The 18,298-nt window shown below is 41.8% G+C and overlaps 1 protein-coding gene across 1 annotated transcript in view; it reads left to right on the top strand.

The window, feature by feature from the left end:
- The window catches only part of LOC124045912 (motile sperm domain-containing protein 2-like), a 28,718-nt gene extending 10,420 nt beyond the window's left edge, over positions 1-18,298 (top strand). The window contains exons 10-15 of the mRNA XM_046365723.1: positions 4,696-4,817; positions 13,469-13,562; positions 13,674-13,770; positions 14,511-14,640; positions 14,926-15,034; positions 17,693-18,298. Of these exons, the coding sequence (XP_046221679.1) occupies positions 4,696-4,817; positions 13,469-13,562; positions 13,674-13,770; positions 14,511-14,640; positions 14,926-15,034; positions 17,693-17,836 (696 nt within the window). The 3' untranslated portion in view covers positions 17,837-18,298. The remainder of the gene's footprint in view (positions 1-4,695; positions 4,818-13,468; positions 13,563-13,673; positions 13,771-14,510; positions 14,641-14,925; positions 15,035-17,692) is intronic.

The raw sequence follows: 18,298 nt of genomic DNA, 5'->3' as shown, positions 1-18,298 counted from the left end.
GTATCATTACTGTTCAGTTCAAATGAGCTTATCTACTCTATTATAATGATGAATGTACTCATTGTTTATAATACTAGAGAAAGATAATTATACAGTCATACTACCACCAGCGCTAACGTTTTTGGTATTTTTACCGCACTTATGTTAGCAGATTTGCAATTACCTTATTACAGATATACATGTAATTGCAAGACCTACCTCTGTGTATCGACACCGTTTCAAACGACGAGAGAGCAACTTTTCAAAAATCAACTGTATTGTGCCTTACTGTCAATAACCACTCCAGGGCCCCGTCTTTCAAAAGTTATTTTTCCGGATTCGGCTATCAGATAGGAGTCCCCATTCAAGTCAATGACTTGTCCGTTTTAATTCATTATATTTCTATGCATTTAATCATCTCGATAGGCGAAATCCAGATGAATAGCATTTTAAAAAACTGTGCACAGATCATCGGACAGTCGTTTCACGGTCTGCTTGGGGAGGCTGCCGACAAATCATGTTATCAATTCAAGAATTTCATACTGGCTACATTTCTTAGACATTTCTGGATGTATGGATTTCATATTGTATCTGCTGCCTAGATCAGCCTTATTCACTCAATCTGTAAGATTGTGAGGAAATGATCAGAAGATAGATAGTTACATAGTTCAGAGAACACAATCTCAAGCACACACAAAATGACTTTTATTTTGAAAGTGATCTTTCATTGACAAGCTATAAGTGAATTCAAACATTGTATCGGTGTTATGGGGTATCCAGGGTACATTCAAGTGTCCTTCTCTCAAGTGTCTGAATGTGGTAATTGCACAGTTTTTGTACACTGGATGTGCCTAAAAGTTATTGTTCACTAAAAAATGATATTTCTACAACACCAACCTCTCTCAAACGTTGTGGTGGTGTCGGGGGACATACGTGGGATATTGAAGTTTTTTCATATTTTTCATGCGCATTTATATAGTCACTCGGTAGACATTCAATGTTGCCATTAAGTCATACATCATCAGATAACATTGACAATAGGTTGGTAGGAACAAATATAGCCTAAGGAGGAATTTGATACCCCCCCATATAGCTCAAACACAGACCAAATTGAAGCTTACCTTGCAAGATGTTTGGTGAAAACATTGTGTAAAATAAATATTTTAACTCTCTGGGCTGGTGATCAATAACGGTAGGTCAGAGTATTTTGATCCTGGTTTTGATTAACCAGAATGATAAACTGAACATTTTGTTTTTCACTGTTTGATTAACAATTGATTTAGTTATGATTAACTCTTATGCAATTATTTGATAGTCTATTTAATTAACGGAAATGCTGTAGTTTTTTATTTATTCAACAGATTAGTCTCTGCCAGTCAATTATGCTCATGTACATTTCAACAGTAGCTAATTAATCCCTGTTGTGTATTGCACTTGATTTGAACACTGAATAAAAATAGACATTTCAGAAGCAGCTTAGTGTCTCTTGATGTCTTTATTGTGTCATCTGTGTGTGTCGCAGCGGCCTGGTGGAGGTGTGCGTGTGTGTTGCTTATCACAGTAGAAGACACACTCCCCATCTGACTCATTAGTGCTTGTACATGGATCACAGGCACACCCCAGTCACCTCATCCAACTCTCCCATCCTATCACATCTTCTCTCTCCTGCTGCACTCCCCCTCTCCCTATCTCCCATCTGGCTCACTCAAGCTGTGGGACTGGCCTTGCTAATATACTATAGAGGCCAAATTACGCTCGTCCCACCACAACTGACCTTTCACCTGTCTTTCCATAACTTTCTGCCAACGTTGAACAAACCACGTGTTCATATCGGCTGTTCTGTGGTCTCGTGAACTCATTGTGTGGGTGAGTGTATGAGGGAGGGAGTTGGATGTGGGCGAAAGTTGACGTTTATTGAAGTGAAAGTGCTGACTAGCCATGGGACCATGTGTTCTCACAGGACATGTGTTTGTAGGGTTCCTCTTCTGGTTGCCTCACTATACTGTGAACAAGGTTCAGGGGTTGTCATGGGGATTAATGTGGTTATTTAGGAAATTAAATGACCTGTCACACACACAGTCCCAAAATGTATTTAACTCATATAATTTGAAATAAATCCAATTTGATATCAGATTTGCTGAATACAACAGGTAGACCTTACCGTGTAATGCTTACTTAAAGCCCTTAACCAAAAATGCAGTTAAATAAATAGTTTTTTTTTAAATCAAATTGAATACAAAAATATAATCAAATCAAAAAGTAACACCAAGAAAATGACCTAACAATAACGAGGCTATATACAGGGGGGTACCGGTACCTCAATGTGTGGAGGTACAGGTTAGTCAAGGTCATTTTTAAAGTGACTATGCATATATAATAAACAGCCAGTAGCAGCAGTCCGGGTGGCCATTTGATTAATTGTTCAGCACTCTTATGGCTTGGGGGTAGAAGCTATTAAGGAGCCTTTTGGTGCTAGACTTGGCGCACCGGTACCTCTTGCCGTTTGGTAGCAGAGAGAACAGTATGACTTGGGTGACTGGAGTCTTTGACAATTTTTTGGGCCTTCCTCTGACACGCCTAGTATATAGGTCCTGGATGTCAGGAAGCTTGGCCCCAGCGACGTACTGGACCGCGCACACTATCCTCTGTAGCGCCTTGCGGTCGGAGGCCCGAGCAGCTGCCATACTAGGCGGTGCTGCAACCGGTCATGATGCTCTCGATGGTGCAGCTCAAGACATTTTTCAAAACTTGGAGACCCATGCCAAATCTTTTCAGTCTCCTGAGGGGGAAAAGGCATTGTCTTGCCCTCTTCACAACTGTGAAGTGTTTGGACCATGATAGTTCGTTGGTGATGTGGACACCAAGGAACTTAACTCTCGACCCGCTCCACTACAGCCCCGTCGATGTTAAAGGGGGCCTGTTTGGCCCTCCTTTACCTGTAGTCCACGATCAGCTGCTTTTGTCTTGCTCACATTGAGGGAGGGGTTGTTATGCTGGCACCACACTGCCAGGTCTCTGACCTGCTCCCTGTAGGCTGTCTCATCATTGTCAGTGATCAGGCCTACCACCATTGTGTGGTCGGCAAACTTAATGATGGTGTTGGAGTCGTGCTTGGCCACACAGTCATGGGTGAACAGCGAGTACAGGACGGTACTGTGCATGCACCCCTGAGTGGCTCCAGTGTTGAGGATCAACGTGGCAGATGTGTTGTTGCCTACCCTTACCACCTGGGCCGGCCCGTCAGGAAGTCCAGGATCCAGTTGCAGAGGCAGGTGTTTAATCCCAAGGTCCTTAGCTTATTGATTAACTTTGTGGGCACTATGGTGTTGAATGCTGCGCTGTGGTCAATGAACAGCATTCTCACATAGGTGTTCCTTTTGTCCAGGTGGGAAAGGGCAGTGTGGAGTGCGATTGAGATGCATCATCTGTGGATCTGTTTGGGCGGTATGCGAATTGGAGTGGGTCGGGGGTTTCCGGCATGATTGTGTTGTGAGCCATGACCAGCCTTTCGAAGCACTTCATGGCTACAGACTTGAGTGCTACAGGGCAGAAGTCCTTTTAGGCCGGTTACCTTCGCTTTCTTGGGCTCAGGGACTATGGTGGTCTGTTTGAAACATGTAGGTATTACAGACTCGATCAGGGAGAGGTTAAAAATGTCAGTGAAGACACTTGCCAGTTGGTCCGCGCATGCTTTGAGTACAAATCTTGGTAATCCGTCTGGTCTCGTGGCTTTGTGAATGTTGATCTGTTTAAAGGTCTTGCTCATATTGGCTACGGAGAGCGTGATCACACATTTATCTGGAACAGCTAGTGCTCTCATGCATGCTTCAGTGTTACTTACCTCGAAGCGAGCAACAAAGGCATTTAGCTCATCTGGTAGGCTTGCATCATTGGGCAGCTCACGTCTGGGTTCCCCTTTTGTAGTCCGTAATAGTTTTCAAGACCTGACACATCCGACAAGTGTCAGAGCCTTTGTAGTAAGATTCAATCTTAGTCCTGTTTTGATGCTTTGTCTGAGGACATAGCGGGATTTCTTATAAGAGTCCGGATTAGTGTCCTGCTCCTTAAAAGCGGCAACTCTAGCCTTTAGCTCGGTGCGGATGTTGCCTGTAATCCATGGCTTCTGGTTGGGATATGTACGTACGGTTACTGTGGGGATGACGTCGTTGATGCACCTATTGATGAAGCCAGTGACTGAGGTGTTATACTCCTCAATGCCATTGGATGAATCATGGAACATATTCCAGTCTGTGCTAGCAAAACAGTCCTGTAGCGTAGCATCCGCATCATCTGACCACTTCCGTATTGAGCGATTCACTGGTAATTCTTGCTTTAGTTTTTTCTTGTAAGCAGGAATCAGGAGGATAGAATCATGGTCAAATTTGCCAAATGGAGGGTGAGGGAGAGCTTTGTATGCGTCTCTGTGTGTGGAGTAAAGGTAGTATAATTATTTTAAAAACAAAATTGTCTTATTTTTTTCTCTGGTTGCACATGTGACATGCCGGTAGAAATGAGGTAAAATGGATTTGTTTGCCTGCATTGAAGTCCACGGTCACTAGGAGCGCCGCTTCTGGATGACTATAGTTAATCATTTAATAGTTTTATTTAGAAATGAATAAATATTACTTAGGAGAATATGTATCTTTTAGAACACCTCTCCAAACAAAGCACTTACAATGATGAACTGATGAATGATCAACTGTTGTCTTGTTTCAGGTGTATTTCTCTGAGGAGAGTCTGAGCAGTCTGAAGCTGGATGACAACGACAAAGGAGACTGTCGGACGAAGGGAGCTAGGAAGCCACTGACCACATTCAAGGGCCCTCTTCTAAACGTCAGGTATTCAATGCAGCCCTCTCTTAGTCTTCTCTTGCTGAATATCAAATCAACCCTTACTCGCTAGCCACTCCTGTATCTCAGAAAGTATTGAACATTTATAAGCAATATGCTAATTCTTTCACTTTGCCTTCTGGGTGGAATTTTCACCATATTGTTTATCCAATAGTTGCAGATATACAAGATTTTCTAGAAAGTCAGGAGGGACTAGGGTTTGATTTGGAATTCAGCATCTCTTAGCTGCACTCAATGCTTAAAGAATAGCAGGACTAGTAGCACAGTGACTAGGCTGTGGCTAATCCATATCCACATGGGAAGGATTTGAATGGGTTGTAGAGTTTAGGATGAATGTGTTTTTGACACTCAAGCCCAGAGACAGATATCAATATGTTTGCACCTGGATGGATGGATTGATCTTGTAGTATCTGAACAGAAATAAAGGATGCCTGCGATCAATAGTGCATTGCGTGGAAATCAGTTGGTGCAGTTAATTACTGTGCTGTGATATTCAATAAAATTAATTAATTGATTGATCATGCCGACTATTACTTCCCATATTGACCAAGGAGCAACCAGTAGTCCCCATGCAAATTGATGGCTAAATGAATGTGGCATTGTTGATCGAGTGACACTTTTGTGCAAAACATAGTTCAAGGTCATTCTGTTACCTAATTGTATTCTTTTGTGTTGAAGCGGATGTATCATTTATCTTGAGGCTGATTATAGAGCGCCATTATTCAGTGTTCTATGTTATTTGAAAGAACTTTATCTTTCCTAATCATTTTATAAGAATTTGTTGACTTACCTGTATGGGGTGCTGTTGTTGCTGTTGAGGTTGACTTCAGGTACAGTACTTGAGCTACCTCCATTGATGGCTATTTTGATGTCAAATCAGATCATTCCTCTTTTCCCTAGTCATTTCTGTCGGGTTCAGTTTTTTGGAGAGCTGACACTTTGATGTGAGATTTGACAGCTCAGGGCTACGTATTAGATGCAATTATGTCTCTGAGCTGTGTTAGTCCTGATTCCAGTGAGACCACGAGGAAGGCAGAACGCACTGAGAGGGGAGGGGCATGAGAGGGGAGACTTTGATCTTCAGAATATGTTTGTCAAAAGGTTTCTTGGAGTCTAGAGAGTCATTCTGGGCTCAGGGGAGCGCTGTGCTCCTCAACACTTTACTGGGGCAAAGAATAAATACAGGAAGATGTGGAGAGGAAGGAAGTTGGAACAATCTGTTTAGAGGAGCCGTACCCTATGGAATGTACAATGAGAGACTTTAAAGAATGGTGCCCGAGGAGATGGCTGCTGTTTTATGGGCTCCTAACCAATTGTGCTATTTTGTGTGTTTTTTCACGTTGTTTGTAACTTATTTTGTACATAATGTTTCTTCCACCATCTCTTAAGACCGAAAATAGCTTCTGGATATAAGAACAGCTATTACTCACCTTGAACTGGACAAGGATTTTTTTCTTTAACGAGTCAGATGCAAAGGTTTTACTCCAGATACCCGATCAGGCCCAAATCCCCATTATTTGCATGAAGAGAACACGCCAATACAGGGGGCGCAGGTCCGGGTGCCTTGTGAGAATTTGTTGGCGAGTGGGTAACCCACCTCTACCATCCGTCCTATTGGTCAATGTGCAATCATTGGAGAATAAACTGGATGAGCTCCGTTCAAGACTATCCTACCAACGGGACATTTAAAAAGAACTGTAAAATCTTAAGTTTCACAGAGTCATGACAGAACGACGACATGGATAATATACAGTTGGCAAGACCGAACAGCTGCCTCCGGTAAGACACGGGTTGGTGGTCTGTGTCTATTTGTCAATAACAGCCGGTGTGCGAAATCAAGTATTAAGGAAGTTTAAAAGTTTTGCTCGCCTGAGGTAGAGTATCTCATAGTAAGCTGTAGACCACACTATTTACAGAGAGAGTTTTCATCTATATTTTTCGTAGCTGTCTATTTACCACCACAAACCGATGCTGGCATTCAACAAACTACATAAAGCCATAAGCAAACAAGAAAATGCTCATCCAGAGGTGGCGCTCCTAGTGGCTGGGGTCTTTAATGCAGGGAAACTTAAATCAGTTTTACCTCATTTCTACCAGCATGTTACAGTACATGTGCAATGAGGGGGGAAAAACTCCACACACAGAGACGTATACAAAGCTCTCCCTCGCCCTCCATTTTGAAAAATCGGACCATAATTCTATCCTCCTGATTCCTGCTTACAAGCAAAAACTAAAGCAGGAGGTACCAGTGACTCGCTCAATACGGAAGTGGTCAGATGACGCAGATGCTATGCTACAGGACTGTGTTGCTAGGACAGACTGGAATATGTTCCGGGACTCATCCAATGGCATTGAGGAGTATACCATATCAGTCACCAGGCTTCATCAATAAGTTCGATGACCTTGTTTCCACAGTGACCTACATACATACCCCAACCAGAAGCCATGGATTACAGGCAACATCTGCACGGAGGTAAAGGGTAAAGCTGCTGCTTTCAAGGAGCGGGACTCTTACCTGGACTCTTATAAGAAGTCCCGCTATTCCCTTAGAGGAACCATCAAACAGGCAATGCGTAAATACAGGACTAAGATTGAATCCTACTACACTGGCTCTGACGCTGGTTGGATGCGGCAGGGCTAACAAACTATTACGGACTACAAAGAGAAGCCCAGACGCCAGCTGCCCAGTGACACAAGCTTACCAGGCAAGCTAAATTACTTCTATGCGGGCTTCGAGGCAAGCATGCATGAGAGCACCAGCTGTTCCGGACGACTGTGTGATAACACCTTGGCCAATGTAAGTAAAACCTTTTAAACAGCTCAACATTCACAATACCGCAGGGCCAGACGAATTCGCCAACCGAATTACCAGGACATGTACTCCAAGCATATGCTGACCAACTGGCAAGTGTCTTCACTGACATTTTCATACTGTCCCTGGCCGAGTCTGTAATACCTACAGTAGCAGTCAAAGGTTTGGGCACCTACTCATTTTCATACTCATTTTCTACATTGTAGTTTATAGTTCATCACTAAGCTAAGGACCCTGGGACTAAACACCTACCTTTGCAACTGGATCATGGACTTCCTGACAGGCTGTCACCAGGTGGTAAGGGTAGGCAACAACACATCTGCCACACTGATCATCAACACGGGGGCCCCTCAGGGGCGTGTGCTTAGTCCCCTCCTGTACTCTCTATTCACCCATGATTGCGTGGCCAAGCACGACTCCACACCATTAAGTTTGCCGATGACACAACGGCGGTAGGTCTAATCACCGAAAACGATGAGACCGCCTGTAGGGAGGAGGTCAGAGACCTGGCAGTGTGGTGCCAGGACAACAACCTCTCCCTCAATGTGATCAAGACAAAGAAGATAATTGTGGACTACAGAAAAAGGAGGGCCAAGCACGCCCCCATTCTCATTGACGGGGCTGTAGTGGAGCAGGTTGAGAGCTTCAAGTTCCTTGGTGTCCACATCACCAACAAACTATCATAGTCCAAACACACCAAGACTGTCATGAAGAGGGCACAACAATGCCAATTCACCCTCAGGAGACTGAAAAGATTTGGCATGGGTCCCCAGATCCTGAAAAATGTATTGAGCTGCACCATCAAGACTATTCTGACTGGTTGTATCATGCCTGGTATGGTATCTGCTCAGTCTCTGACATCAAGGTGCTACAGAGGGTAGTGCGTACGGCCCAGTACATTACTAGGGCCAAGGTTCCTGCCATCCAGGACCTCTATACCAGGCGGTGTCAGAGGAAGGCCCTAAAAATTGCCAAAGGCTCCAGTCACCCTAGTCATAGACTGTTCTCTCTCCTACTGCACGGAAAGAGGTACCAGAGCACCAAGTCTAGGTCTAAAAGATCCTTAAAGATAGGGCTGACTACTGCCCCCTTTGGAGGAATTGCGTGCCCATAGTAAACAGAAAAAAAATCTGTCCAAAATTGCTAATATATGCATATAATAATTATAATTGAATAGAAAACACTCTAAAGCTTTTAAAACCGTTCAAATTATGTCTGTATGTAAAGCAGAACTCTCAGGGCAGCCATTCTCCCAAACTCTCTCTTGTCATCATGAAAGTTGGGCCAACTTTGACGTCATCGCCCCCACCCTTCCCAACCAGCTACAGATCTGGGAACAGTTTCTATGTCTTCAGCGCGATGTCTGCTTTCAATGGGGCTTGTCATTGTGAGAATCGCGCGCTGCCTCCACTTTTGGCGGGCTGAAACCTTCAGGTCACGCGAAAATACATGCACTTTGATGCGCTCGTCGGGTCCAGAGCTCTCTTTCTTCCAGGGTTGACCAAACGATGTCTGTTTGTCTGTTCGAGCTAAGTATTGGTTTGCATGTTCAGAACATGCTAAAGCTTGATTCTGCACTTAGATTGACCAGTTTCGTCGACATATAATATGTAATTTTGAAGTTTAGATGCGCATCCACTAGAATTTTAGCTGCATTTCAGACGGAATTTGTCGTGGTTGATAGCCCAAAGACACAGACTTGAAAACCAAACGCAGTTTTTGGTAAGTATGACTACTTCCACGGCTTATGATCGAAGAACATCAAAGGTAAGGAAATATTTATGTGGTTATTTTTGTGTTTCTGTGGAGTCCAACATAGAGGAGACATAATGCTAATGTGTGAGCACCGTCTCATATTATAGCCTAGTGAACGAATTCTGTTACGTTAAAAATAAATGTAACACAGCGGTTGCATTAAGAAGAAGTGTATCTTTCTATCTATATGTAGAACATGTATATTTAGTCAAAGTTTATGATGTGTATTGCTTGTTATCTGATATCTGCTGGAGCTATCATCATTTCTCCGGACATTTGAGTAGCATTTTTTTGAACATTGCGAGATTTATGGATATAAATAGCATATTATTGAAAAAAAAACAAATGTACTGTGTAACATGTCCTATTACTGTCATCTGATGAAGATTTTCAAAAGGTTAGTGAATTATTTTTCTTTGAATCCTGCGTTTGTTGATTGCATATTTTGTTCAACTTGGCTATTCAAATTAGCTGTGTCTTTGGTGGTGGTTTGACATAAATATGTGCTATGTTTTCGCCGTAAAACATTTTAGAAATCTGACTTGCTGGCTGGATGAACAAGGTGTTTATCTTTCATTTGAGCTATTGGACTTGTTAATGTGTGGAGGTTAAATATTTCTAAGAATATTTTTGCATTCCATGCACCACCGTTCCAGCTGAACGTGGGAGGGGTCGTTCCCAAAAGGGAATCCTACCCCGTCAACAGGTTTTAAAACTTCTTAGAGCTGCAATCCCGTTAACGGGATTGATATGACAACAGCCAGTGAATGTGCAGAGCGCCAAATTCAAACAACAGAAATCTCATAATTAAAATTCCTCAAACATCTTATACCATTTTAAAGGTAATCTTGTTGTTAATCCCACAAGAGTCCGATTTCAAATAGGCTTTACAGCGAAAGCACCACAAAAGTCACAGAAAAATTCTGCCATTTTTCCAGCCAAAAAAAGGAGTCACGAAAAGCACAAATAGAGATACATTTAATCACTAACCTTTGATGATCTTCATCAGAATGCACTCCCAGGAATCCCAGGTCCACAATAAATGTTTGATTTGTTCGATAAAGTCCTTTATTTATGTCCAATTAGCTACTTTTGTTTGGTATACTGTACATATCCAAACGCTAGTTCATTTCTTTGGACAAAAACTTCAAAAAGTTATATTACAGGTCGAAGAAACATTTCAAACTAAGCATAGAATCAATCATTAGGATGTTTTTATCATAAATCTTCAATAAACTTCCAACCGTAGAATTCCTTTTGTGTCTTGAGGAGGAATGTAACGCAAGTCAATATCATGTAGAATGGGCGTGACCAGGAAATGGCTCTCTTCCAGTAAGCTGACTCATTCAGTTCTTATTCAGTCCCACAACACAGTAGAATCCTCATTCAAGTTTCTAAAGACGGTTGACATCTAGTGGAAGCCCTAGGAAGTGCAACTTCATTCATATCCCAATGTGAATTCAATAGGGCCTGGTTTGAAAATCCACCAACCTCAGATTTCTCACTTCCTGTTTGGATTTCTTCTCACGTTTTTGCCTGCCATATGAGTTCTGTTATACTCACAGACATCATTCAAACAGTTTTAGAAACTTCCGAGTGTTTTCTATCCAATACTAATAATAATATGCACAAATTAGCAACTGAGACTGAGGAGCAGGTCGTTTATGCTGGGCACCTTTCATCCAAGCTACTCAATAGTGCCCCTGCAACCATAAGAAGTTAATGCAACCTGTGTCAGATTTCAAAAAAACTTTACGGAAAAAGCAAACCATGCAATAATCTGAGTACAGCTTTCAAACAACAAAGCAGCCAAAAAGATATCGCCATACTGGATAGTCAACAGAAGTCAGAAATAGCATTATAAATATTCACTTACCTTTGATGATCTTCATCAGAATGCACTCCCAGGAATCCCAGTTCCACATTCAATGTTTGATTTAGTTCGATAATGTCCATCATTTATGTCCAAAGAGCTATTTTTGTTAGCACGTTTAGTAAACAAATCCAAAGTCATGAAGCGCGTTCCCTAGTTGCAGACGAAATGTCAAAAAGTTCCGTTACTGTCCGTAGAAACATGTCAAACGATGTATGGAATCAATCTTTAGGATGTTTTTAACATAAAACGTCAATAATGTTCCAACCGGAGAATTCCTATGTCTGTAGTATAGCAATGGAACTAGAGCTAACTCTCACGTGACCGCGCCTCAGAGCCTGTGTCAATTTGCCAGACACCTGGCTCAATCAGCCCTTATGAACCCCCACCTCACAGTAGAATCCTCAAACAAGTTTCTAAAGATGGTTGACATCTAGTGGAAGCCTTAGGAAGTGCAACATAACCAATATCCCACTGTGTATTCAATAGGGGCTGGGTTGAAAATCGACCAACCTCAGATTTCCCACTTCCTGTTTGGATTTCTTCTCAGGTTTTTGCCTGCCATATGAGTTTTGTTATACTCACATACATCATTCAAACAGTTTTAGAAACTTCAGAGTGCTTTCTATCCAATACTAATAATAATATGCATATATTAGCAACTGGGACTGAGGAGCAACCTTTCATCCAAGCTACTCAATACTGCCCCTGCAGCCATAAGAAGTTAACAGCTTCTACCCACAAACTATAAGACAGCTGAACAGCTAATCAAATGGCTACCTGGACTGTTTGTTGTTTTACACTGCTGCTACTCGCTGTTTATTATCTATCTATGGATGGTCACTTTACCCTTACCTACGTGTACGTATTACCTCGATTACCTCGACTAACCTGTACCCACACACATTGACTCAGTACCGGTACCCCCTGTATATAGCCTTGGTATTTTGTTACTCTTTTATTTATTTTTTACTTTAGTTTGTTTTGTAAATATTTTTCTTAACTGCATTGTTGTTTAAGGGCTTGTAAGTAAGCATTTCAGGATAAGGTCTACACCTGTTGTATTCGGCGCATGTGACAAATTACATTTTATTTGATTATATGCGCTAGACAGGGATTTGAATCCTGTTTGCCATTTCAGTTTTCAGTAGGTACTGTAGCAGGCCATCAGGATTCCACAGCATTGCTGTGTGGGGAAGTGTTCACTGAGGCTGAATTATCCAATTACAGAATAATCCCTTAAACCTGCGCTGAGTGAATGGGGTGCGCTGAGTGAATGGGGTGCGCTGAGTGAATGGGGTGCGCTGAGTGAATGGGGTGCGCTGAGTGAATGGGGTGCGCTGAGTGAATGGGGTGTGCTGAGTGTTGAAGAGCGAATCAGAGCACCTTGTGGCTAATTTCTCAGGCCATGGATTTTTTGCACTGCTGCTCTGGATTTCACAGCTTTGATGCCAGATCACAGATGTTTTCACCCTAAACCTGGATAATAATGTGGTGTAATTCTCCATGTTCCCCATAAATGGGTTCAGCCAGGCTAGAGGCAGCCTCGTACCCAGGAGCTTGACAGACAGCTCCATATGGGTCAGGAGGAGACACAGCACATCAGAGACTGAGCGTTTGGCCCAGAGGAACAATGTCAGGCGCTATTTCTCTGGAAAGAACCCCCTTTAAAAATATGCTAAAGAACATGTTGACGTCAATCAAGGCTCTCCTTATGTTGAGAGCACACACACACATTGGTTTCAGCATCTCTGTAGGATACCAGGCTTTTTGTTTACTCATGCCTGCACAGATGGACATAATCTGCCATGTGTTAGCTAATAATATTGAGGTAGATGGTGGTACAGCAGCTGTTAAGTAAATTTGTAACAACAGAAGCTAACGGAAGTTACACGTCCCTGGGTAATCATACTAAAATCACTCTCAGGATGCAACATCTTCATCTAAGCTCACGAAGCTTAGTCAAAAAGATTGTTAAAGCTAAGATATCACGGAGAGGAACAACAACAGCACGCTGTAAAGCAAGCTGCTGTTGCTATCCACTTTTAACAGATGTATTGGCTTGTTTTGAACACCCAGATAGCCATTGTGGCCAATGGCTTAAAGAAAAATACATTCATTTATTTAGTTAGACACAAATTCAGTCGTAGCAACCTTCTCTTCATATGCTTTTTCTCCTGTCTTTTCTCTTTCTTCCAGTCCAGCAGAGGAGCTGAGTTTTGGCACCAAAGAGTCTGAGAGGAAGTGTCTTATCATCCTCGATAATGTGTCCAAGAATCAAGTGGCCTTCAAGGTGAGTGTGTGCGTGTGTGCGTGTCAGATACACAGTGGTGTGCATTTGCACAAAATACACAATGTTGTTGTCAGTCTCCAAGCTGACCTGAGCGTGTGTGTCCCTCTACAGGTACGAACCACAGCACCTGAGAAGTACAGAGTGAAGCCCAGCAACAGCAGCTGTGAACCGGGCGCGTCTGTGGATATAGTGGTGTCTTTACATGGCGGTAGAGTACTGATCTTATCTCTCTGCATTGTCTCTCCTCCTCTTACCTACTTCGTCCTTTGAATGTTTCCAAATGCTCCTGCAGAAACTTCAGAATAATCAAAAGGTCCAGTCTATTCATTTTGGGAAGTGCTGACAGAGTGCAGCTTTCTTTTGCCCGACATACATATTTTACGAGGGATAAAATAATAATCTCTTATCTTCCCCTAAACCGAGACTTCAGAAATCTAACAGAGGGTGAATAAACTTTATTGAGACACTTTCAGTACTCTCCTGGAAGGCTGAAACCTCTAAGGTCAATGTTTTTACCTCAATCACTTGAGACCAACATTGAGTTGGGATGCAGGGACTTGGCTGATAAGAAGTTCCGAGGCGTTCAATCATGGCCTCTGATGTACTAGACATGGGTTTTTTGAAGATTTGAATTCTGGCACTATTCCAAAGTTTGAGGGTTTTCTTCTCTCTCTCTGGGTATTAACTTTGAAACTCATTAATTACATGTTTGAGAGCCGCCATCTATCGCTTCCATCTTGTTCACTTAGTTCTAGTGGATAAGAACCCTCACTGTATCTGTAAATGAGTCAGCTCTTTCACTTCTATATCTGAGACTTTGATGCTGACAGCAGTGGGGTGATCCCATCCATATGTAGGACTCTAGATACATAAACTGAACAATATACAGAGATTAAATATCATTCAGAGTTCAATGAGAGAACGAGTGCCCTGGATGTGTTTGTGCAGGCTACCAGGCGTCTCTGCAGGACCGCTTCTTGGTCATGGCTGCTGAGATGGAGCAGAACGCTGGTGCTGGATCACCAGAGCTCGCTCAGTTCTGGAAGGACGTGCCCAAAACCAAGATCATGGATCACAGGTACACCACCATCAATGTCTCATCATGGATGGGAATGGGAATATGTGAATACCTTTTTATACGTTTTTATTACCAGTTCATTCAAGGGGCAGGTAGTCATTTGATATGCCACTATCAAAATCTATAATGACCTCGAAGATGACTTTGATTGACTTAACCCATTGTGGTCTTGCAGTGTACATCACAGATTGTCTCAGCATGGCTAGTGAATGTCAGTGACCTAGCAGGCTGATAATCCCCCTTCCCGGCCCTTTCTGACATGGCTGTGTCCTGTCCTTCCTGTAGATTACGATGTCACGTCCTGGAGAGCACTAAGCCCATTCTGAGCTATCCGAGTGGATGTGACAACCCTGTGGAAGGAGGAGCCAATGGCCACCCAGACCTGCACACAACGGTGAACTCTGATTGGAATATACACCTCATCCCACAATAACTTATTAACCTATACAGTGCCTATAGAAAATATACACCCCCTTGAACTTTTTTTCACATTTTGTTGCATTACAAAGTGCGATTGAAATAGATTTAATTGTAAAAAAAAAAAAAGGAAAAAAAGGGTGGGGGTGGGGGGAATTGATCTTCACAAAATACTCCGTAATGTCAAAGTGACGCGTAATAAAATGTAATAACTAAAATATAGTTGTTGCATAAGTATTCACCCTCCCTAAATTAATTCAGAAGTAAAAAATTGGCTTAACATCAAACTGAACTGAGCTGCAGGACAGGAATGAAACTGCTCAGGGATGTTAACTTCTTACGGGTATGTGGGACGGTGGCGCCCCACCTGGCCAACATCCAGTGAAATTGCAGAGCACGAAATTCAAAAATATTAAATTCAAATATTTAACATTCTTTAAAATATATGTGTTATACATCAAAATAAAGCTTAACTTTCTGTTAATCCAGCCGCCGTGTCAGATTTCAAAAAGGCTTTATGGCTAAAGCAAACCATGCAATTATCTGAGGACAGCACCCCACATACAAACACATGAAAATTATATTTCAACCAGGCAGGTGCGACTCGAAAGTCAGAAATAGCGATATAAAAAATGACGTACCTTTGATCTTCCTCTGTTTGCACTCCAAAAAGTCCCAGTTACATCACAAATGATCATTTTGTTCGATAATGTCCTTTAGTTGGCGCACTTCATTCAGTCAATAATCCACTCAGTTTCCCTTCCACAAAATGAATCCCAAACGTTACTAATACTTTTCCGAACAAGTCAAACAACGTTTATAATCAAACCTTAGGTATCCTAATACGCAAATAAACAATACAATTTAAGACTGAGAATAGTATGTTCATTACCGGGGATAAAGAAGAAAGAACGCACTTTCCTCCTCGCGCTTGGAAACACTACAGCCAAAATGGCAGCCACCTAGAAAAACTACAATTTCTTGGTCATTTTTCCAAAAACCAGCCTGTAATTCTTTCTAAAGACTGTTGACATCTATTGGAAGCCCTAGGAACTGCAATTTGGGAGGACTTGGGCTTATAATTATAGTACTAGCCATTGAAAATAGTGGTAAACTGAAGTTATTTTGGGGGGGGATGGTTTGTCCTCGGGGTTTCGCCTGCCATATCAGTTCTGTTATACTCACAGACATAATTTTAACAGTTTTAGAAACTTTAGGCTGGGTTTCTGTACAGCACTTTGAGATATCAGCTGATGTACGAAGGGCTATATAAATACATTTGATTTGATTTGATAGTGTTTTCTATCTAAATCGACCAATTATATGCATATCCTAGCTTCTGTAACAGGCAGTTTACTTTGGGCAGGCTTTTCATCCGGGGGTCAAAATACTGCCCCTTACCCCAGAGGTTTAACATGCGGCCATTGGTGACTTTAAAACAGCTACAGAGTTCAATGGCTGTGATGGGAGAACTGAGGATGTATCATTATAGACTCTACAATAATAACCTAAATGACAGTGAAAAGAAGAATACAAATATATAGAATATATATTCCAAAACATGTAACAAGACACTAAAGTAATACTGCAAAAAAAAACACGGCAAAGGAATACACTTTTTGGCATAAATGCAGAGCTGTTTGTTTGGGGCAAATCCAACACGTCACTGAGTAACTGCCTCCTTATTTTCAAGCATGGTGGTGGCTGCATCATGTTATGGGTGTGCTTGTCATCGTTAAGGACTGGGCAGCTTTTCAGGATGAAAAGAAACGGGATGGAGCTAAGCACAGGCAAAATCCTAGAGGAAAACCTGCTTCAGTCTGCTTTACACCAGACACTGGGAGAGGAATTCACTTTCCAGCAGGACAATAACCCACATGAGAAGGCAACATCTACACAGTGAATCTGTTAAATATATGCCAAGAATTGAAAATGGCTGTCAAGCAATGGTCCCCAACACCTTGACTGAGCTTGAAGAATTTAGAAAATAATAATGGGGAAATATTGCACAATACAGGTGTGAAAAGTTATTATTCCACTTATCCCAGGAGACTTATTTGCCAAAGATGTTTCTAAAGTGTAATGAAGCACATACGGACTAAATCGCACACATGTTTATTTTGTCCATCCACACCAGACATGATCAGGAGACGCAGGTTGAAATATAAAAACGAACTCTGAACCAACTATATTAATTTGGGGACTGGTCAAAACACAATAAACATTCATGGCAATTTAACTAGCTGGCTTGCGGTTGGTAGCTAATTTATTCTGTGATATAAACATTGGGTTGTTATTTTACCTGATGCATAAGGTCCTCTACTCCGACAATTAATCCACAGATAAAAGGGTAAACTGAGTTTGTTTCTTGTAATCGCTCCTCCCTTAAGGCTTCTTCTCTTTAAGGGGAGTGTAGACTTTCTATAGGCACTGCATATTAACCAATGTATTTTCTGTACTTGAACTTGATTTACTTTCTTTGTATAATATTTTTTTACACAATTAGAGCCATTGGGGTTATAATTATGGTGAATTGTGTCGTTTTCTGAAACATTTTAGTAGTGTCAAATTGATATGGGAGACTGAAAAGTGAATAAATTAGTAAGATGAAGTAATCAAATGTTCTCCTCTGCAGCTGATGCGTGTGATGGTGTGTAACGCCAGGCTGGAGCAGAAGCTGGACCAGTGTCTGTGGGTCCAGCAGGTCCTGATTGGTCTGGTGCTGGTTGTCATGATGTTCAGCTTCCTGACTCTCTACCACCTTTCTGGGGCTTCCTGACTGGACTCAACCTTGTCTACAGCAGCTTAAAGCTAAACCAACAGACAGGGCTGGTATTGAACTTGGTGATAAAAAACGAAGGCAGACTCTCTTCTCTACAATGTCTGTCGTCATGAAATGGAGGAACGCTTTATTATGTAGCAGTGAACTAGGGACATGTGGAGTAGTCAGTCAGTTGCCCAGAGAGATTCTTCATAGTCTCCTTGGCGTTGTGAGAGGTACTGTAGCTAAAGACTCTCGATACCGTGAAATGCAGTCAATAATGTATTTTTGTTACTAATCATGGAATTATAAATTAAGTATTTATTGCAATATGTAACATATTCATTATTTCAATATGTAATATGTAACATGATGAAGGAGATTTAGTACATTTTTCTGATCCTAATGAACATTTCATTTGAAATATATAGTATAAAAATATCAGGTCAAGAATAAACGTGCACTTTTTCTTTAAACCAA

Source organism: Oncorhynchus gorbuscha, linkage group LG01 (genome assembly GCF_021184085.1).
Source record: "Oncorhynchus gorbuscha isolate QuinsamMale2020 ecotype Even-year linkage group LG01, OgorEven_v1.0, whole genome shotgun sequence".
Taxonomy (NCBI): domain Eukaryota; kingdom Metazoa; phylum Chordata; class Actinopteri; order Salmoniformes; family Salmonidae; genus Oncorhynchus; species Oncorhynchus gorbuscha.
This window is presented reverse-complemented; position numbering and strand designations above follow the sequence as displayed.